The 23412-nt window shown below is 44.7% G+C and overlaps 1 protein-coding gene across 1 annotated transcript in view; it reads left to right on the top strand.

The window, feature by feature from the left end:
* LOC138608811 (ephrin type-A receptor 10) overlaps positions 1-7648 on the top strand; it is a 49083-nt gene extending 41435 nt beyond the window's left edge. Inside the window, exons 2-3 of the mRNA XM_069681386.1 lie at positions 4071-4135; positions 6685-7648. Of these exons, the coding sequence (XP_069537487.1) occupies positions 4071-4135; positions 6685-7491 (872 nt within the window). The 3' untranslated portion in view covers positions 7492-7648. The remainder of the gene's footprint in view (positions 1-4070; positions 4136-6684) is intronic.
* Positions 7649-23412: the final 15764 nt, after the last annotated feature.

The following is a 23412-nucleotide window of genomic DNA, read 5'->3' as shown; positions in this document are numbered from 1 at the left end:
TGACGGGCAATTATTTATGAAACAACCTTTTGAAATTGGTGTTTAGTAGCTAATGTGTCACAGCTTATTAGTCAGAGCCACGAGCGGCCGAGAGGGAGAGCTTTAGTTGCTCTGTCACGTGTTCCGTCTCTAACTTTGCCCCCTCCGTCCCTCCTTTAGTGACCTTTTATTTCCCTGCTTTGCGTAACTTTTTTGTCTTTCTGTCTCTTATCTGTCTCCCTGTATGTCTCTCTAACCCCTGTCTGCCCCCTAAAGACCCATTAGTCTGTCTAACTCGGCTGTGATTACAGGACTTATGTATTCAGTGTGTGATCATTGTGCCAACTTTGTCCTCTGAGTGTCTCTTTGACTGACTGACTGCGCACTAAGGCTCGCTGATCCCTCTGTGTATTATTCATTTATTTGCACTTCATGTGCTCCTTTCCCCTCTTCCCTTTCTTTTTCTCCATCTCTCATGCCGACTTTACTTTTTGTGTCTTCCTCTCTTTCATGTCTCCTCTCTCTCTTGCCCCCTCTGCGCCCTCCTCCTCTGATTATTCCCTCTCATCGTCTCAGCCTTCTTCTGCGCCTCTCCACCACCCTTGGCCTCTCCCGCTCTAATCTTCTCCAAAACGCCTCTATGTTATCAGCTAACCACAGAAGCATGCTTTGGGCGCCCAGTAGTGTTAACCCAAAAAAACAATAAAGTTAAGTGTTCAGTAAAGGATCTTTCCTGGTCCAGCAAGGCTTCCCTGCACTCCAGCCAAGGCGCCAGTGTCTCTTTTCAAGCAAACCCAAAGAAGAAGAAAAAAAGACTCCCTCTCTCTGGACTCTAAGGGCTTTTGGCTTTTTGTGGCGACACTGAAGGGGATTTATTTTTTTAATGAACCTTCATTAGCCTTTATGTAATATTTTATTAATAGCTCTCCCCAGCGCAGATGGAGTCATGGACTTGGGATGTAAAGGAACATTTTCCAGTGTATTTGTTGGCTGACTGCCGGGTTCAGCCCTACACATGTGTCTGTATGTGACTGACTGACTGAGTGAGTGAGTGAGTGACGGTACTTTCAGAGTGAAATGAAGTAAAAAATAACAACAACGGCCCGGGAAACACTTCAAAATAAAAGCATTCAGAATTCCAGATCGGGCTTTTACTTTGAAAAAGCATACCGGAAGTGTCGTCCTACGTTACTCTCCATGCCTGTGACTTTTACTAGCGGGAAGAGATGTTAATACTGCTGTCAGAGATCAATAGGACTCATCACAATTCATTTTCACCGTGTTTTGACCGAGAACCGCTCGTGGTAAAAAATAGGTGAGCCTCCTATTCTCTACATTTTCAGCGCGTGAGTGGCGCGAGATACGCGTGTGTCACGCCAGCATTGTGAAGACTCTCATCTGTTTTCATGCATTTCAAATGAAAATGAACACGCCACGCTTCCAGTGTTGCCCGGTCAGCTGCGTGCTCGGTTTTCACCTAGTTTCTGTTAGTAATATGAAAGTTTGTCGAAAAGTTCAGCCAGTGTATTGACGGGCGTATTTTAACCATTGCAGCTCCGTGCAAGCGCGAAGCATCAACAAACAACCCACTCTTTCGGTGCATCAGCACATCTTCTTGTCAGAATCAGTTTATAGCCTCCTATTCAGAGCCTGAGTCAGGCATTACAGGTTTTGAGTCACCACATATTACAAGGTCTACAGCGTGAGTCAGACTGCGTAGGTTTCTACTCTCTCCTCCTGTGCCCAGTTGTTCTCGATATGGCCAAATATTTGTCATGAAGCATTGGGCGTAAGATCAAAGTCTTTTTCAAGAGCGCCGGGATTGCTCTGGGTGAAGAGAAATGGTTGCTTGTCAAAGAGTCAACTGCCTACTCTACAGTGTGTTAGAATTGATGTACACAAGGCTCCCGCAGTGACTGGAAGTCAGAGCAGAAAACAAAAGTTAGAGCCAAAAACACTCAAGTACAGGAGAGAGAGTGAAAATACTAGTCTTTGCACAGGGTGGCTTTGTCTGCCTGTCAGGCCTGGTATCGCCTCGAGGCTGCAGGTGCTGGGAATGCTGCAAGAAAGTGTGTGTGACAGGGGGGAGAGGGTGCGTGCGGGGGACGGGGGGTCTCTTTAAGCAGACAGGCTTAAAGCATGGGTAACTTTAATATCAGCAAAATCCTTTAAAAAACGAGGATAATGCAGCTCACCATATGCCTCCACAGATGTTGATATTATATTATAGATTAAGATAAATGTGCTGATGACGGCTTTCCTGTACGCCTGCTGTGACTACTGAGTATCAAACAACAGCCCTCTGCTTAAAAACTGGAAGGGGGATATTAAGCAGGGTTATTTAATATAAGTACAGGTACAATAAAACTCTGGACTGTTAATCCCTGGTGTTTTGTCTATAAAATGAGTACCTGCTAGTCCAAAAGTTTGAAGAGTTTCTGCTTTCCTTAGTTGTATTATTTGAGTACAAATTTGACATATAAAATCGAACTCTGAAAGGTTACTATTAGCTATAGCGTTTTGATAATTGTATTGCCATTGAAAGTGCAACATTAATCCCCTTAACATTGTTAAAGGACCAATGTAACATTGACAGCTAGCGTCTAGAAAAGGTACTGCAGTCCTAATTCCAAATATTGGCGAGCGTTGTCTCCCACCCGCTCCCTCCTCTCCAGATCCGAATGTTAGCCTTTCCTGCTTCAGCTTTCCGACCGTGGTGAGGGTTATCGGTCTGCCCCAGGGTCGAAGCTGCTGCTAGCTTTGGGGCTAACTCCCGTCACATAAAACATGGTAGCGAGCACGAAGCAAGAAACGGGAGTGTGGCTTCAGTCTTGAGGAGTACGTGGCTTTATTACACAGGCAGCCTCACTGTATAGTCGCTCTGTTATTTTCAGTTACCGATAACACACTCTCCCGATCTGCTCCAATCCTCGTTCACTCTTGTAACTTCTGCGCACTCAGCACTTCCTGTCTGTCACACTCACTTTCTCCACCACCCACACTCATGCACTCAGCTATTCCCAAATAGAGCTACGCTTCTGGTACATTACGAAGCTCGCGCGGGTCGCCAGGTTGAAGACACTGAACCTACTCGAGCGCAAGACGTGCGCTTTGAAAAAAATGACAAGCAACAAATCCTGTGCGTCAGTTTGTTTCATATCTGGCAACCCGGGGTGACGAAATTTGCAGTGGGCGGGATCGCGCAGGTCAAAACAGTTGTGTACCGGCTGCAGCATTGTTGTCGGAGAAGCCAGTATTTCAACTTTGCATGTTTCCTTAATCTCTGCTGACATATCATGGTCATTTTATGATAAAATTCCAGTTAATATCTTACATATTGTTCCTTTAAGTACTTTAGTCATGTAAAGAACCTCAAGATTGTTCTTCAAGTTAAATCAACAAGAATTGCTTGCACATAAAAATAGGTCAACTGAACTCTTCCTTTAAGGAAATGTAACCTTGCTGTCTGGCTTTTATTTGAGCAACTAATGCTAAATGAGCAGTAATCCACAGTGCACGCTCTGGCTTCCCACCACTCTACGTCCCATGTCGCTGTCCATGGTGCTGAAAACAGACTAAAGGCGTTCTCTTGTTCACTATCCGTGGTGCTGAAAACAGTCTGAAGGCTCACGCTTGTTCACTGTCCGTGGTGCTGAAAACAGACTGAAATTTTCTCTGGTTCACTGTCCATGGTGCTGAAAGGAAAACGCAGCCGTTTAAGTACAGTGTTTTCTCTGCTGCACTATTGAAAGCTGAGTGAGGTTCTCTTTGTCTTTGGGCTTGTTTTGAAAGCTCCAGATTAAGTACTCACCAGATGGTATTAATGCACTAACACACCCAGATTTTGACAAGCCTGCCTCAGTGTTAATAGCTATCTGTCATTTTTTCAAATCCAACGTGTGCTGTTGCACTTACACTGTTAGAATCGTACATATAAAACCGCTCTTGTCTTCATGGGTGAGCCATCATCTCGTGTTGTTGTTACGACCCTGTCGGCAGACTTATTTATCCTGACAAGATTAAATGAAAGCAAACAGTCTATAAACACTGACCTCTTACCTTGTGCTTGTCTGTCTGTTTGTTTCCCGCAGTGGTGCTGCTGAATTCTAAAGAGACGCAGGCAGAGCTGGGCTGGACCTCATATCCCCCCAATGGAGTAAGTGTGCTTGCTTGCATTTTTCATCGCCCTTATGCCTCTTTACTTACTTGAACACTCGCTGGGCTTCGGAACACAGCTGCTCTCTTCACAGCTGGCCCGGACCAACCCCCTTTCCATCCCTTATGTTCTTTCTCTACGTGCTGTTTCTGCTTTTCTTTCCTCTTATTAATCCCCTTTTTCTGTCTTTGTCGCACCTTGCGTTCGCTTCCCTCCCAGCGCAGCGCTCATCATTATCATTAATCGATGTTGCTAATCCAGGCTAGGATACTGCAGTGTCCAAACCAGCCGCACTGATATGCTGCCACAGATAAATGGTCCCCCTCTGTATTGATCGATTTTCTTATATAAACCTTACTGCTAAGTTATGACTGCCCCTTTTTAAAGGATATGCCACTTCCAAGGCACTTTGTCACCCACTTCCACCTGGAGGTTTGCCTTTTACATGTGCAACACACCCAAGATGTGTGTGTTATATAAGCAGCATGTGTTGTTAAATGTGAGCACATTGACATAACAGCACATAGTGCACACATGTGCTGTTTCAGGTGGAATCAAAGTCAGCTTGATGTGGCTTATGGACCACATGCAAAGCAAAGATTAATGTACTGTGTGACTCACCTAAGAGTCCCAGTAGAACAGAGAGAGAACACACTGCGGTGACTTTGATTTAGTCACCTTGGCAGCACTGCAGTTTATCACATTACCATCACAGATAATCTATTTTCACTGTCTGCTTTGTTTATGTGAGATAGAACGAGAAAGTCCTCATTCTGTGTTCAGCTTACTCTCAGCTCTGTCAAGTCAGAGTGTCTCGGTAGCTCTGGTAGTGGTGCAATCATTTCTCCACTTGACATATACTTCCTTTTTTTTTTCTTTTTTTCTTTATACTATGAAAAGCAAGTAAGAACCGACTACCTCTGCCACATCCGAATATGCTTAGGGACTGTCCCAAAATGACTAGAATGGTCAGGGGGGTAAAATTAGTTCATCCTCATGTTTCATGTAAGAAAAAATGCCATCTCCATCAAAAGTGCATTATGTTTTACTGAGAACAATACTGCTACACTTTACCCAAATAATGTATTGATTTGGCACAATCTACTTACAGCCTTAAATTGCAAAGAATTTACAGATGTTGAATCGATAATATGTTTCTTATTATTCACGCAATTGTTGTCCTTTCCAAATGACCGAACAAAACTTTAGAAGACTGATTGATTATCAGACATACAGAGATACAGATAGATGCTATTTATGCGTTTTCCATCAGCAACTACTAGCCTCTACTATGGCTGAACAAACAAAGAAAAGATTGATGACTACAGTTACAACTTCAAAAATAAACAAACAAATTCGACGCTCAGATGAAGCAAACAGTCTAAAAAGGAAAGCGACCGTCAGCGAGGAAAATCAAAAGTTACAACCGAAGCCAACCGTGGACATCACACATGCAACACTGTCTGGATATCTGGGAAGCGTGCTCCTGCAATTACAGTCCATCACCATAGGTGCCGCCAAAGAGAACGAAACTGATTATAACTTTAAAAGAAAAGCGCACAAGAGTAGACAAACATAAAAGAGAATAAAACCCTTCCCTCTTCTTAGCGCCCAGCTTCCTGACATCAGCCCCTCAGCTGGTGATGAAACCTAAAAGTAAGGCAGCGGTTGCATTGAATTCTGCATCCGTCATTTTAGTAAGTTCTTTTCATTTCTCATTTTTAATAACTCCTAAATGGACGAATTATTATCAATTAATCAAATCAATAGAAGGCAGAACCTCATTATTTTATCGGCATTTCCAGAACTGTGTTAACAGAAATCCGTTTTCACCGCCCATTAGCGCGGAGACTATCAATCACTTGTCACCACGAAACCGTCAATACTTCAATATGTCAACGCCAAGCTCGGGACTAAATGTGAAATAAAGGAGCCACTTGACCGCATTATATTTAAACACCTTAGATTCATCCCACTTCTTGTCTGAGGCGCTTCTTTGGAATGACTCAGCAGAGTGTAGGCAGAAATATTTAATAAACACACCTCTCACATAGCATTAGTTTTAATACCAAAGGCGACGGAGTTCAGAAAGAGCCGGCTGAAAAAGGTCTGACCCGTACTTTCACAAACAGCACTCAGGCCTGATGTAATGACTGCGAATGTGCTGTTTGTCATTTTCTCTGTGACTTTATTAAAGAATCTGAGTGCCGCTGCTTTTTCACACCCACTCATCAGATTATGTCATTACACCTGTTAACCTGCAGACTGTAATCTTTCCTATTCTGTCCTTTTATGTTCTTTAACATTATCTCTGTTTCCTCACGCCCACTTCTTTCTTTCTTTTCTCTCCCTCGTTTTATCACTTCCCTCCCTGCTGTTTCTTCTTCTGTTGTTTTAACACAATTGCCTCTCTTCCCACCTTTTTTTTTTTTTTTTTGCCATGAACCTCCTACCTTCCTTTTGTTCTCCTCTTAACTACATCTTTAATCTTCTCTCTTGTCCCTTTTCTCCTCCTTTCTCCTCTTCCCCACCTGCCTGCGCCTCTCCAGTGGGAGGAGATAAGCGGTGTAGATGAGAAGTACAAGCCTATCCGGACGTACCAGGTGTGCAACGTGATGGAGCCCACGCAGCAGAACAACTGGCTGCAGACCGGCTGGGTGGCGCGGCGAGGAGGCCAGCGCATTTTCGTGGAGCTCCAGTTCACGCTGCGGGACTGCAACAGCATCCCGGGCGTGGCGGGCACCTGCAAAGAGACCTTCAACCTCCTCTACGTCGAGACGGACAGAGACCTGGGGGGCGTGACCCGAGAGGACCGCTACACCAAGATAGACACAATCGCTGCTGATGAAAGCTTCACGCAGGGCGACTTGGGCGAGAGGAAGATGAAGCTGAACACGGAGGTGCGCGAAATCGGCCACCTCAACCGCAAAGGCTTCCACCTGGCGTTCCAGGACGTCGGCGCCTGCGTAGCCCTGGTGGCCGTGCGAGTGTACTACAAACGCTGCCTAGCAACCGTCCAGAACCTGGCGGTGTTCCCCGACACGGTGGCCGAGGCGGCCTTCGCCACGCTGGTGGAGGTTCGCGGCACCTGCGTCAACAACTCTGAGGTTGACACGGACAGTCCTCCCAGGATGCATTGCAGCGCCGAAGGGGAGTGGCTGGTGCCCATTGGGAAGTGCAGCTGCAGCGCCGGCTACGAGGAGGGACACAGCAGCTGTGAAGGTAGGGAATTAATCCACAGACAGTGGGATGCATGGGTCGATGAAAGAGTGCAGAAAACAAAAGGGCAAACAAACGGGACAAGAAAGGGACTCTGTGAAGAACTAAGGAAGCAAAATAAAGAACACGGAATATAAATGTTTGCAAAGCAGATGTGAAGGAAGGAAAAGGGAGGGAGGGAAGTTGATTTTTTTTTTTTACTTCAAGAAGTGTTGATGTCTTTAGTTCTCTGCCAGAAAAACATGAAACTGAATAATTTCTCTGGCATGAGTACAAAAGCAGAGAGAGAAAATATCCTGCCTTAAAAGAACTTTTATGTATTTTTGAGTCCTAAAATGTTCCCAAAATGTTTACAAAAACCTGCCAGCACAGTATTATTATTTCTTCCAGTTTCCAGAACATTTCAACTCGGTTAATTTATAGCCCCCCTGGTACCCTATTCTTTAAATGTTCATACCCTTGTACCCTATGCTTCTTCGTGTCCCTGGTACCCTGTTCTTCAATATTTATGCCCCTGGTACCCTGTTCTTTAATTTTCTTCCTCTTGATACCCCAATCTTTAAATTTCATGCCCTTGTACCAAATGCTTTCCCAAGCCCCTAGTACCCTAATATTTCATTTTTGTGCCTCTGGTACCCCAATGTGTAATTTTAATGCCCTCGGTACCGTACTCTTTACTTTTCATGCCCCTGGTACCCTATTCTTTAATTTTCTTCCTCCGGATACCCGAATGTTTAAATTTCATGCCCTTGTACCCTGTGCTTTTTTGTGTCCCTGGTACCCTATTGTTTTGAATTTCTTTCTTCCTATACCCCAATCTCTAAATTTCGTCCCTTTTGTACCCTGAGCCTTTTCGAGGCCTGAGTACCCTATTATTTCATTTTGTGCCTCTGGTACCCCAATGTGTAATTCTAGTGCCCTTGGTACCCTACTCTTTACTTTTCATGCCCCTGCTACCCTATTCTTTATCTTTAATGCCCCTGGAAGCCTATTCTCGGATATACATTTTTATTCCTCAGGTTCCCTTTTAGTTCATTTTCATGCCCCTGGTACCTGAAGTGAGTGTCAGCATCTGCAGTGGAACAATATAGGGTAAGGTAAGACTAAAGGCAGAAGATATAGAGATGTTGGGAAATGAGAAGCAAGGCTCTTCATGTTGGAGAGAGAAAAATAACAGATAAAGTAACAGAAGTGCTAAGAGAGAGAGAGAGGGAGAGGGAGAGGAAAGGTTGATCCTTGCGAACAGAGACACCCTGAAGCTGTGAAGATACAACAGATACTGTAGGAGTGAGGGGCGAACGGTAGAAATCATTGCATGTGATTGAGAAAGAAAAGGATGAATCAGAAAGACGAGATTGTTAACAAGTGCTGAGACAAAGAAAGGAAACAAAGTGGACGTTAAGACAAAAGAGGCACAGAAAAGCCTTCCTCAGTCGTGTTCAGTCCGAGCGTGCTTTTGTTTAACGCCGACAGTGACATCAATGCTCAGCGATCCCACCTTGTTTCATGAATACGTCCAAAGACTGTTGTCACACATATCGACATGCGAGGCGAGGTGTGTGAACCGTACGGCTGAACGGTCTCTGTGTGAGTGTTTGTGTGAGTGTGAACACAATGACTAATGTACTCTTTCCTCACATGGCTCTGCCCTATTGAGTTTAACAGCACAGCCTCTCCTCTAACATGTGCATGCACCCTGAATGGCCCAAACACACACACACACACACACACACAAACTTCTGTGGAGTCTTGTGAGTGTAAACCAGTGGGTGGCGTGGGGTGTCTCACTCTGACGTAAACACAGAGGGACACCATTGGAATCTTTTGTCACCACCCATTGCTCATACAGCAGCAGCACTCTGATCACATGGCTGTGGCTGTTAGCTTTCACAGCCCATCTTGCATTGTTGTGCAATGCAGCGTGGGGGTTGTAGTCACTGGACAGCAGACTGTGTGGATTGTAATGGTGTGCTGGACTCTTTGTAGTTAGCTAACGTTGTTTTAGCTGATGGTCTGAATTGTTTGCTAATATTGGGATTTAACTTATTCTCTGATTTGGTTTCAACTACAAATGTTTTTTGTACAAACAAATGTTGCAGCTGGGATCTTCTAAGTTATCCAAGATGAGACATTAATGTTTCTTACCCTTAGCTTATAGTGCCTGTAAATGTAAAACTATTTATCTACATACTTTGGAAATTAAATTAACAAGAGCATATGAGCTATTTTTTCTGTTGAGTTTCCCTGCAGACACTCTAATTATATTGAAAGATTAAAGAAACGGAGGAAGCCAGAATACATGTGATAGAAAGGAAGACTACAAGTTACAAACATATTATAGAGATGAAAAATTTGTTCCCATCTTTCCCTCCTCCAGTGAGAATCAAGTGTTTAACCTTGTAAACATCTCCATGTGGTGTTCTTCATGTGCTACAAGACATATCAGGGACAACATCAGCAGTCATCTCCATGGCTGGGCCTGTCTGCTTTTAAACTGCAGTGTACCAAGGACAGGCTGAACAACACGTTTTTTGTAGTCCGCAAGGGTTTGTGATGTCACAAACCTAAGGAGCCAATCCCGTTAATGGACGGGGTGACGCTATGCATATCATTACGTGCAACCTATGGTGACCACTTCGGCGATGCATGAGCCAGCTGTAAATGTCATCGTCATTTTTGCAAACTCACTTCTGACTGCTAACGTTAACGTTACTACTGCTAATTACTAAATTTCAAGCTAGCCAAGTGGCAGAGACGTGTTTTCTTTTCGCGACAGAGGGGCCGGTTGGAAATTTGCATAGTGGGCGGGGACTATGCAGATTAGTCCATTTTTAATGAGGGAGAAGGAGGAGATGCCTTGGGAGGATTTTTACAAGGTAATATCAGACACAATTTATTATTTCAAGCAGAGCATTTTATACGTCTTAAAACATGACTGGAGCTGCTCTTTAAAGGACAGAGGGGATGATGCAGGAAAAGGTGGGTAGAAGATTAATGTGGATGAAGTGGGATGTGACATATATAGAGTAGGGACTGCATGCACACATCCTCCATCCCCACACATACATTGGAAATTGGTATTGGTAATTGGCTGCACTTATAAAAAGCTTTGCAAGGTACTTGCTTCTTATTCAGGCACACACCCAATCACAGCAAGCTACTACACAGGCTGCTGGCCTGACCTCAGAGAGCAATACAATTCCTCCCGAGCCAAAGGCAGAACCTGCGTTCAGAGTATTTAATTTAATTTAAAGACACATTTCACTTCCCTAACGTAATATTTTCTCTTTTTCTATTTCACTTTATATTGTGGAGCTCTTTGTGTAGTCTGTTTGACAAAGGTGCAATAAGCTAATAAGCTTCTGATGTTTGATGATGATGGAGATATCACCAGCGATGATGGTTTATAGACACATGTGATTGACAAGGCCTCAGCCTTATCAGTGCGAAATGACAGCTTTGTCAGAAAATATCGAACGATGTGGCATAGCTCTCCTCTTTGCTGTTCTTTCTATTGACAGGTTTAATGAGCAGGCAAAGTATTGATGTGAAATATGTCTATATCCGTTTTACGGCTACTGTAAGAGTCATGAGGCTGCTTCTTGTGCACGCAGTTCCAAAGAGATTGAGCACTCGGGCCCGGACGTTCGGGGAGGAAACAAAGGCAGAATAAAAACTTTAGGATGAGAGGAAGTGAGAGACATTTGGAACAGAAACAAACAGACAGAGAACAATGGAAAGTTTGGATCTCTCACAGTAAAACCAAGAAGAGCATCCTGCCAATTGTTGCTTTATGCTACCTCCTAATTTGTTTTCACTTTGAGCTTTAGCTAACAAAAATCTGAGTGAAAGTGGGGTAAAAAAGTATTCGTATTAAAGTTGACAGAAGAAACTCTGCTGATCGTAAGCCATGCAGAACTTTGGCTGAGCCGCAGAATTTCCGCGCTAAGTGTTTGACAGTTGGAGATAAGTACCGCTCACTGAAATTGGCAGTTGGTCGGCGTGTAAACAAAGTATGTGTTGCTTGACCTGTTTTTTTGTAATTGCAAACAATGCTTTTTCAACAATAAAAAGCCGAGCTGAGGACAATACAATCTGACGAGCAGACGAACCAACAGACACCAGGGAGCGGAGCTGTGATGAGCTGAGGGGAAGAACTGGAAAAAGGATGGCGAGGAGGGAAACATTTTTAGATTTCTAACAGATACAGGACATTAAAAACTATCGCAGGCGGGAGCAGGAAGTCCACAAAGAGAGACTGAAACAGATCTTTGCTTCTTCGACCTTCCCTGGGACAGTTTAGCCGGTAACAGTGTGGTCGACTTGGTGTCAGGGCCTGTCATTCTCCCTGAGAGCAATCTACCCACACACACATATTTATACACACACACACTTTCCCTGTAGTGCCTCGTTCCTCAGTTCAGCCGTAATGGTATGAATATGCAGCCCCAACCCCGACATCTCCCACTGCACCAGAGCTATTGATCAGCCGTAATGCTCCACTAAACTGAGGAATTGCGCTGGGACTGCTCATACACACACAAAGTAGTCAAGACACACACATTCAGGAGCGAGCGCTGGTACGTGCGACTAAACAGCACACACACTTATATTAATGTCATTTGGTGTGTGGAAGAAGGCGTCCCTGTGTGTGCCTGATAGAAATGGATCGTGCGATAACAGCAGTGTGTGTTACGCTCACACTTACATACTGTGTGTGTGTGTGTGTGTGTGTGTGCATGTCGGGAAATGCATTAGCCTCTGCTGTGAAATATAATATAATGAATTCCAAACCGGCAATCAGGGCTTATCATAAACATAATGTAACAACTCATTTCTGTGTGTGTTGTTGCTGCTACGTCTTATTTACTCCCGGGTCTATTTGTGTAACTGCGTGACTGCAAATGCACTAAGTGTCTCAGTGCAGGTCAATAATATTGAATAGCCAGTGAGTAGCTACTGATAATGGTGTGAGCAGATAGTGTTGGGCAGTGGAGAAGAGGATTATTACCACACACATTGTAACAGTCACAACACAGACAACCCTGGATTACCTCCGATTATAGCATCTGCTGTCATAAACTCCTTCTCTAAACCTCTGTGTGCTGTTTTAATGCTGATACAGGCACAATTATTAAATCACTGACTGTTGATAGTCCAGATTTGTGGTGCGTTCAGGCAGTACTGGTAACTACACTACCAGTCAAAAGTTTTGACACATTTCATATACAAGTGAATGGGAAAGTGTGTCCAAACTTTTGACTGGTAGTGTATATTTTCATGCTATGGTAAATATGAGATGATGTTTATGTAATTCTGAATATTTATCTAGTAAATCTATCTAGTAAGTTAGAAACAGCTTTCTTCATACACAGCAACACCTGAAACACTTGGAAGGAGGGAAGAAAGAAAATACTGGAAGCACGGGGAAACTTTTAGCCTAGCTTAGCACAAAGACTGGAAGGAGGGAGAAACTGTTAGACTAGCTGAGCAAAACAGCAGGTAGCACGGGGAAACTTTTAACCTAGCTTAGCACATAGACTGGAGGGAGGGAGACACTGTTAGACTAGCTTAGCAAAACAGCAGGTAGCATGGAGGAACTTTTAGCCTAGGGTAGCACAAATACTGGAAGCATGGGGAAACTTTTAGCCTAGCTTAGCACAAAGACTGGGAGCAGGGGGAAACGTTTAGCCTAGCTTCACGCAAACAACGGAAGCAGGAGGAAGCTGTTAGCGTAGCTTGGCATAAATAAGAGGAGACTGGATGAAACTGTTATACTAGCTTAGTATAATTGTTAACCAAGCTTTGTACAAAGATAATAAACATTGGAAATTGTTAGCCTAGCTTAGAACAAAGACAGGAAGCAAGGAGGAAGCTGTTAGCCTAGCTTGGCATAAAGATAGGATGAGACTGGATGAAACTGTTATACTAGCTTAGTACAAAGATAGTAAACAGGGGAATTGTTAGCCTAGCATAGCACAAAGAAAAAAGCTGGGGTAAACTTGTAGCCTAAGCACACAAACAGGTATCAGGGGGAAAGTGTTAGCCTAGCTTAGCACATTTTGACTTAAAGATTGTTTTTAATAGTCAGACTGTAAAACAACAACACAAGAACGCACTTGAAACCAGTCTAATTCCCTTAAACCCTGATGCATGCTGGGATGCTTTTCTAAGCAATGTCCTTATATTAAAAACAAAAGGGACCCGAGCACAAACAAATAATCAAATTACGTACAAGAAACAGCAAAATAGGCATTCAAACATTGAATTGTCATTGATATGATTGCCTACATGTGACTCGGAATTGTGCTGCAAGTAATTCAGAATAAAGCAGTTTAGTTGAATGCAGTTTCCGCTGACAAACCGTCAGTAAGGTTTTGGATTAAAATCCGTAGGGGCTAAATTAGAACATCAATTCTCCTGCCTTGTGCAAAACGTCTGAATAAACGTCTAACTGTGGAAACGCTGAAACAAGAACAGTCACGTGGTGCTGAGATTGTCCCTGCTTTGTCTCTTAAACTTGAGCCACCACAAATAAACCACCGAGAGAAAGGATGAATGAAGCAAAGAACCGTGGCGTCTGAATTGAACGAGAAACACTTAATCCTGGGAGACTGCGGTGGCACTTGAGGAGCTCCTTGTTGTGAATGCGAAGGAGGACGTTATTGAAAATTAGCATATGTGCACAGTCAGCTTCCTCCTGTGTAATAAAGGTGTAGAATTAAGAAGCAGAGAAGTGATATGCTGTAACGCGTAGGACCGTCCTTTCTCTCAGCAGGACTTGCATTTGCACACGCGGCGTTGCGGCTCCACATCTCGACCCCGTGTGCGTTCACAAACATGTAATCGCCGTGACGAGCGCACACGTGTTCTGCGGTCTCATTACGAAATGCCACCAGCAGAAACAGACCAGGGGAAAATAAATTATGTAATAATTCACCTCGCAAATGCAGCGCTTCATGCGTATTTGTGTGTTTTCGTGTGTGTTTGTGTCGCACTCACGAGCTCCATCCTGTTCCAATTAAGGCACGCTGCTCTTTCCGTATAATTACTGAGTGTGGCGCATGCCTTCAGCAGATTCTCTTATTATCTCTGTTGTTTGCTGCTCCACAATCCGGCTCCAGGCACATTCACCACCCTGCTATTCCTTCCTATTGCTCTCCTTCCCTCTGTAATTTACTGCACGCCTTCCTCCTCCTCCCTCCTTCCCCCCCCTCTCTCGCTTCTTTACTTCCCTCGCCCATTTACCCCCCGTGCTCTTCCCTTAAAACCTCTGCAAGTTTGCTGCCTCTCTCTTTGTTTTTCTTGCCCCTGCTTCTTTTCAATATTCTCCCTAACATGCTGTTTCTGCCCCTCCGAACCCGCCCCCTGTAGGGACCATGTGTCAGGGTGAGGCGGGGTGAGGAGGAGGGGTGAGGCAGGTTAACAGGCTGAAATCTGCCGGAGAGGCTGGTAGATTAATCTGATGTGTGTATGTAGGAACGGGAGAGACGAGTGTGTGTGTGCGCGCAAAATTTGGCACCCTTGCCCAATCATATGTTTCTGAAGTCGCCCCTCTGTTGCGCCCGTCTCCCCCTCTGTCTGTTGTCACTTCTTGTCATGTCCTCGTCAACCTTCCCGAACTCTTTTCGTCTCCGACAGAAGCCGCTTCGTGTTTTCCTCTTTCCTCTCTTCCCTGCCTTTATTTCCCCCCAAAGCCGCTCTAACTTCCCACCCCTCTTTCCCTCTTACTCCTCTTTTAATTCCCTCGTTGCTCTTTTATGACACTTTGTTTTACCCGTTCTTCTTTAAACCAGCTCCCCTTGGCTCTCTGCCACCCCTGCCCATCTGGTCTTCGCCTCCCTCCGTCCTTCTCCCCTCCATCTTTCTCCTCTCCAGCCACGTCACCCGCTCCCGTTAGTCATCTCTCTCTCTCTCCCAGCTTTCGTTTTAAATAATTCACATTCTCCTGGGAGAAAGACAAATGCGTTCTTCTGAGCCCGGCATCTGATGTATTTATTTAGTCGGCCGGCAAAGTGGGAAGACAGCGCAAACACACACTCGGACCAACAAACATTTGATAGCAACGTAGAAACATTCCCACGTAGACACGCGCGCAGAAGGACCATTAAAATGTCCCTTGGTTATTGAAAATGTGAGCTGGAGGGAGGCCAAGCATTCACCATTCATCCCTCCCCTGCCGTCCCTTCATCTAGGGAGAGCGAAGCAAGAACAGAAAGGAAAGGAGGGAAAAATATTGGAAGGGATACACAGCGTTGTTAGAGGCTCTGAATAAGAGCTGAATGCATAAAATATGAGATGTAAAAGCTGAGAATGATTTCAAACACGGACGCAAACACACAATGGCGCTGCGGAGAGATGCCTGCGAGAGATGGGAATGAGGGAGAAGAGAGACGGGAGGATGGGCGTAAATTCGGGTAAATGAAAGGAGGGGAGGACAATGCGGGGAGAGATGAGTGTCGGATGAGATTTAAAGCTGGAGGTGGAGAGGTTGAAAAACTGAAAAAGTTAAGAGAATAAAGCCGAAAAGAAGAAGAAGTTACTTTAGCAACAGCAAGAAGTCGTCCTCCGTCCTCATCCCTCCGCTTCCTCCACCAGACTTAAACACAGCCGACACACATGCATCAAAGTTGCAAAAGGTTGGCATCCAGCGTAATCATGTTGCTAACTCAGCCGACACGACAGCTTCATTTCTCTCTGCCTCACACATGACCGCTGAGCTGAATCGCACGTTCAGTCAAAGAGGGGAATATCCTGTAAGAGAAGCTCCTGCGTGTAAGTAAGTGACAGGTGTGCTGTTAGTAAAGCATAAAGACAGATTATTAAGACGAATGAGACGGCTTGTCATAACTCTTCCTTCTTCTCGTCTCCTTTTCCAGGATTTTTACGCCTCCGTGATCATTCTAGGATTACTAAATCGTCCTACCGAACACACGGTTTTGTATAATATGACTCACTTTAGGGAGTTTGAATTAGTTGCTCTAGTTTTAGGTGCACATGATTAAATCATAAGAGGAAAAAAGCTGAAATGTAAACCAAGCAAATTGAGACATTTGAATACATCCCTGTGGGGGGATTGTTTTATTCAGCAGTAATAGTGATGATATATACACAGAGGGGACAAAGGAGGATAAATCACAATGGAACAATGAGGGAACAGCGCAGCAGATAAGTGCAGAACCATTTTTTCTCCTCCTAGGAGACACATTCACCTGCCTGTTGGTGTAAGAGGCCTGTCATTTAAACATAACGATATTGTGCATGTTTTTATCGCCATATTCTGTGATTTTAAATGTATATTAAAGACTTATAGTTTAAATAAATGTCACTATGTATCGCGGAATGAGGTAACACAAAGGTGATTGATGGTGGTGGCGACTTTCACAGAAAAAATCACTAGCGGCGCCCAGTTAGTGATGCGTTTTCCATCAGCCAGCAGTGGTTGGACTGCCAGAGAGGGTAGGCGGAGCTCTCGAGTGTTGTGAGTAAACAGTAATCTACTATGGCTTAACAAACAAAGAAGAGATCGATGACTACAAATACAACTTCAACAAGACTCGGTCAAAACCTCGTATGTGGCTGACCGCATCAGGTCAATGTGCGCTTTTGTGGGCAATGTGTTACAAGGACTGTCCTTATGAGGCCGATGACAACGTGTTTGAAAGCAGGTGCGTGCTGCAGACGTAGGTGAGGACAGCAGACGAGCAGCGTAGGAGCAGCCCTGCCTACTCCCCGAACAAAGTATCCAGAGCCGTATAGACAGAGAGTCGCGTCAGTTGAGGTCTAATATGCTCCATGATCTGCCATTGTGCGGTCGCAACTCTCTCTCTCTACGGCTGTGAAAGTACCGTCACTCAGTCAGTCACTCCCGTCCGAAGGGCTGACCCCGGTGGTCAGCAAAAAATAAGTGAAAATCCAAAGAAAAAGAAACAAATTCGACGCTCAGATGAAGGCAAACAGTCTAAAAAGGAAAATCAAGAGTTACAACCGGAGCCAACCGTGGACGTCACACATGCAACGCTGTCTGGATATCTGGGCAGTGTGTTTCCGCAATTATCGCCATAGGTGCCGCCAAAGAGAATGAAAGTAAAATGTTTTTTAGCCTTTATAGGTTGGAAACATTTTCCTATCTGTCCATCCATCTATCAATTATCTATATCCTGTTTAGGGTCACAGGCGGGCTGAAGCCTATCCCAGCTGTCATTGGGTGAGAGGCAGGGTACACCCTGGACTGTTTACCAGTCAGTCACAGGGCTGACACATAGAGACAGACAACCTTTCACGCTCACTCACATTATGGCCAATTTTAGAGTCACCAATGAACCAAAGCATGTCTTTGGACTGTGGGAGGAATCCGGAGTACCCGGAGGGAACCCACGCTCGGGGAGAACTTGCAACTCCTCACAGAAGGGCCCACTTTGTCTCAAACTTGGAACCTTCAAGCTGTGAGGCGACAGCGCTAACCACTGCAAATGAACCGAAATAGAAACTTCTGTGACTTTAACCCCATGTAGAGTCGAGTCAAGTGACTGCTCCCCCCGCAACCCTCCCCCAAGGGTCGTGCACATTCGCGACTGTGGGCCACGGCCGCAGACGAGGCGCAGATTGTGAGTCCGGGGTGAACCGCTCTGCCACACGAAAGGCTGGGCGAGGACAAGCTGCCTCTTAGCTTGAAGATAAGTCTGATTGTGTCAGACTGTGCAACTCTCTGTGTCCTGAGGGGACACAGCAGAGGGTCGCTGGTGCCCAACACAGCTTACAAGTGTTTCCGTGCAATAGTGCACATGCAAGCCTGTCATGTGGGGAGAGGGTTTAGAAGTAGTCATGAGTTCTTTCTCTGCAGCTCCGGGGAACAAGTGGAAAGTAACAGGAATCACATTCACGCAGTGGTTATTTTAAGCAGGCAGGTGTAACTCGCTGTGGTCGACACAGAATGTATCTAGAGGTGCAAAGTCTAAGGTGAAGGGATTTGCAGAATTGGGGTTGAAGCTCCACCAGTTCAAAGTATCAATGGTAGGTATTAACCCTCGATGGATCATCCACATGCAGAATGAGCCTTAGGTCAAATTGACTAAAGATATGGTGAAAAAGTAGTGGCAGTGCGTTCAGGACATCCCACCATGTTCCAGAAATTAGTTTCTATCCCTTTAAATTAGTTCATCATGTTTACTAGCTCAGCTGTACTGAGGTGTTTCTAATACTCTGGCCCCCTCATGTATGTAAAGACACATCTAATTGAGTTCAGTACAACACCACCTTTATGGCCTCAGTGACAGACATCATTAAATTTACACACTTCTGACTCTCAACAAAACAAAAGTCAACAAAAACTAAACTTCATAAAAGCAGAATCCATGGCAGTGCTGTCGTATTGAACTGCATCAGTTTGTACAGGTGTACCTAATGAAGTGGCCGGTGAGTGTATATACACATGCATAAGTTACATTAGTTATGATACCGATACAATCAATGAAAATGCATCGGATTCTTCCCACTTGGTATGGGGGAATACCCCAGTCGACGCACCAATCAGACACCATAATTTATTAGCCTGTGCCTGAAAAATTTACCCGTCTTCTTCTCCATAAAGTTTCTTACATAGCAATAATATAAACTCTGGTTGCCGTTAGCAACTACTGCTGTAGAGCAGCAAAGAAGGACTGATTTCAGGGAAATTATCTATTGATAAAAGCAAAAAAAAAGTGTGGCGTTAGCAAGGAGTGCAAAGTTAGCAAAATGTCAGCAGCTGTATTTCTACATGACACGTTTTTTTTGTAAAAATTTAAAGTACAGATAATTAAAAAACTGTAAAAACTAAGTAATCAGTTTCATGTTTAAAATTTGTGTTAAGAAGCTGTACAGCGGACACAGGACGTCAGGAGAGGCCCTGAGCCGAGCTGCAGCTAACGTTAGCTTAGCTTGTTACTCGGGGCTCAGCTGGTTTTTACTCAGGCCAACAACAATAGCAGTCAAATCACACACATTCAGAAAATAATATTTACGTATATATTTTTTCCCTTGGTATCGGAGGAGTTATCAGTGTCAGGAGATCTCTGCATTAGCCAGGAGCAGCACAGAGTCAGTCCAAGCATCTTAGCAACCGTCGCTTGTCATGTGTTTTGGTATTTCCTGCCACACTTAAAATAATTGCACAGCCTGGTTCTGTTCCTAATTGAATTCCACAAAGACCTGCAAACCCTCAGTGACATCGACATGCAGGATTAAAATGTCCTGGAAACTCCCCGATCAGTCACTAAAAGGCTCCGGTTTGTGGCAAAGGATAATTGGGGCTGAAACAACAACTTTACTTTCATTTGACTTCAATCAGGATATATTGCAGCTTCTAGGTATTTTAGTTGTAGTAAGTAAGAAGGCAGTTGTAATTTCTTAGATATCACTTTCTTGTACCCCATTGTGCATTTGAACAAAGGTTTACATGTGTGTTTGCATGTGACAGGCTGTGATGCCATCACTGTTTGCTGCTCCTCTGTGTACAGGACTGTGTGTGTGTGTATTATGCGCCGGCTGTTGTCTCTGTATTCACAGCTCGGCTGAGGGGCCTGCCGAGAGGACAGAGTGCCTGCCCCCCCCCTGGCTGCACAGGGAGCCTGGCATCACAGCCCGTGCCAGCTTGGCTCTCCATCCCCCTGCCTTCCTCATTTTGTTGTCATTTGTCATCACCCTCCCTGTCACGCAAACCCTCCCTCGTACACTCGCATCCACATTCGAAGCGGAGCCCGGATGGAAATGGATGGCATTTCAAGGGACACCTGCGCCTCAGTGCTCCAAATCCCCCCTCCCCTTACATGCACTCGCATAATGCCCACGCCCACACATATGCATGTCGGTGTTCACCAGGAATTCTTGGACACATGCGTTTGCCTATCCACTCTCGTGCACACGCGGAAACAAACAACACCACATATGCATGCTCAGACTTGGGCTTACTCCCACTCTCTCGCAGGCTCATGTGCGTTATTTGTCCATAACCCGCTCCATCTGTTTCTGTCTTCACGCGTAACTAAGGCCTGCTTACCACTCGGTACACGAAAACACACACTCTCACACGCAGAAAAACAAGCACAGGGGAAGACGCTCGCTCATTGTTTTGATGTATAATCATGCGCAGTTCCACAAACACCTGTAGTCCCCATACTGACGAGACAACCCATAATCCCCTTGGATGGACAGGCTCATTAGCACTCAGAGCCACTCAGACGCTCGCACATCACTGAGCAAAAACAGAAAAACATAAATCCAGACATACTCTGGCTTAAACTTATTTTATATTCAGGCGGAGATGTGGGGGATTTTGAGTACGCACTCTATCAATAATTGTTACAGGCTCTCTTTACACACATGGACGTGTCCCTCGGTCTTTCTTTCACAGTCTCTGGGACTTCCTTTCCTCTCCCTCCCTCCCTCTCACACACTCACACACACACACACACACACAAACACACTCACGGTGGGGAGCGGTGTGAAGTGATTGGCATCCTGAGGCGAGTGTTATGGGTGACATTTCCACTGTGCTGTGGTATAGAGGTCTCCTGTGGAGCCTCTGGTCCACTTGCACTCAGAGAGATTGGGGGCAGGGGTGTAGGGACACACAGAGAGAGAGAGAGAGAGAGAGGACGGCAGACATGGGCAATCACATTAAGACATTCATGCGGACAGAGTCAAGATGAGCCTAAACTTAATTCTTTACTACAGTGGTTCCCAGCCTGCGTGTGTGAACATCCTTAATTATTTAGATTAACATAAAACTTGGTCACACGTACACATGGCGCACCTTCTGAAGCAGCACAAGAAGACACGGTTGGAAACGACCCATTTACCTTGTGCACACGCTGCATTTATGTTTAGAAAGCTTGAAGAATATATTTTAGACTTTTAAAATTCTCGTAAAGGACCCCTCAAGTTGGAACAAGTAGCTGGAAAGTTTTGGTATCCGACTTGCCGAGTTGTCGGACTTGATGTCATACAGGCATCCGGAAAAATGGCAGACCAGAGTACATGCTGGCTTGATGGTCATAAAACGTATTAAGTCCAGTATTTACTATGAGTTTTGTTGTTCTTAAACTTGTGAACACAAAGTTAAAAGAACGACTTCCCAACTCAGGATATGGGACCGTCAAATGACTCTGCAGTAGACCCGGGTAATTATTGCCTTGGCTCCGATCGGCATTGATGGGAACACCTGTGTCGACACGCTAATTTTCGCCCCCTTTCCGGCGCGATGCTATGCTCCGTCGGTAACTTCTGCGACTCCTCGTCATCTCAGCTACAAATTCCCCCCGTCTCCGTCCGAGCAGCGCACGCACATCGTTCAAAATTTGTTGCCGCAGAGTTTGACAAACAGACTGAATGAGTAATAGATACAATACAGACATAACCACCGTAACATCTTCACTGTTTGCTAACCCTGTTTGTGACGTCAGGCGGTGACGCAGCAGAAAATAGACCGACAGGAGGATACTCCACTGGCAGTGGGAAAAGTGAGTCTTCCCGGGTCTGAAAAACCTGCGTCAACCTGCTAATTATGAGGGAAAAGGTTATAAGTAGTACCATAGCCACCCTAAACAGAATTTCAAGCACTATACATCTTTAAACTCAAAGTGCTTCTCTCAAGAATAGCAAAGCAGGACTGCTCACAAACATACAGAAATTTAGAGATGACAGTTTGAAAGAGCTTCCTTGTTTTGGCTTAATGAGGTTTCATTTCCTGTGATGTCCTAACCCCCCTGATCAACAAAGAGGAAAACTGGCCGTGTAGTCTGAATAAGAAGATCAAATCTTTTCAGAAGTGTCTCTGAAGGATGAAAAATTAAACACAACTCTCAGTGCCTGAATCTCCCTTGAGATTCTCTGTGTTCCTCTCCTCTTGCTGTTTTCTCATACTATGACAGCCCTCTTACTACTTATATTGGTCTGTATTCTTTATGAAGGTTTTATTAGCTTTATTAGCAGAAAAAGGCCATAAGCTGCAGTCCCTTCAATGGCCACAAGAGGGTGGTTTTAAGTAAAGGTTTCTAAGCCACCCTGCACTTTTTTTTGCTCAACAGTAGCCAGTGTTGCCACAAGTGAAACCATCAGGATAGAGAGATGTTAAAACAACATGTGGTGGTTACACAAGTAGAGAGTCGTCAGCAAACTGGTTGACTGATGTTTTCAGATGTACGCCAAATAAGCTACTGGTCATACCAGAAAAAGAAAGACTGTCATTTTAAAACCTGTCACTTTTCAGGTCTTGTAGCGTTGCGGGCTAGCTAGATGGATGTCCGTTAGCTAGCTCAACAGAGCCCAGATTTATTTCCTTGTCGCAGCAACAGCTAACCCGAGGTTGAGGTGTCCCCGGAAAAAACAACAAACAGGTTGGCTAACTGCTTTTCTCACTTAGCTCTCGCTCGCTTAACATGCGTTTTCTTCTCCCCAGAACACCAAACTCCCGCTTAAAAGTAGCGTTATAACATTAACTCCTTCTTCCGTCCCCCAGAACTACTTCTCAGCCAATTACCCACTACGGTGGACGCCTCCCTCAATGAACAACTGCAAGACAACAGCAAAGATGAGATCTCTCCCAGGATCATGTGAGCCTAACGACCCATCAACACTAGAGGGCAACGACTCTCAGTGATACTGGGTCAACAATGACCTACAGAGGCTTTTATTTCTAACTCCGTCCACCGGTCAGTTTAGAACTGAAGAAGCCTTTCGGATGAGAGGTGAAACATCGTCAAGGACTTCAACCAAGTCCAGTTGCCTTTTGGGTTGAGCTTAGAACAACAGCAAACGTAAACAGGAACTCATACCCAGCGTTACAGTATGTTTTATCGCTAATGAATTCAATGTTTCATTTGTTGGAGAACGATTCTTTAAGCCGAACCTTCTTTCAAAAGAATCACAGCCAGCGCAGAAATACAGGTGTCATTTTCTTTGACTTTTTGTAGCATTGAATGACTTTCAAAAGATAATATACGACCTGAGTTGTGACGAACCAAAGAGCTACCACCATGGCTGTGCAACCTGTTATTTTCACCTCTTTCAATCCATTGGTA

This window comes from Semicossyphus pulcher, unplaced genomic scaffold (assembly GCF_022749685.1).
Source record: "Semicossyphus pulcher isolate SPU_LCO1_2020_fin unplaced genomic scaffold, fSemPul1.0.p SCAF_5, whole genome shotgun sequence".
In the NCBI taxonomy this organism is placed as follows: domain Eukaryota; kingdom Metazoa; phylum Chordata; class Actinopteri; order Labriformes; family Labridae; genus Semicossyphus; species Semicossyphus pulcher.
This window is presented reverse-complemented; position numbering and strand designations above follow the sequence as displayed.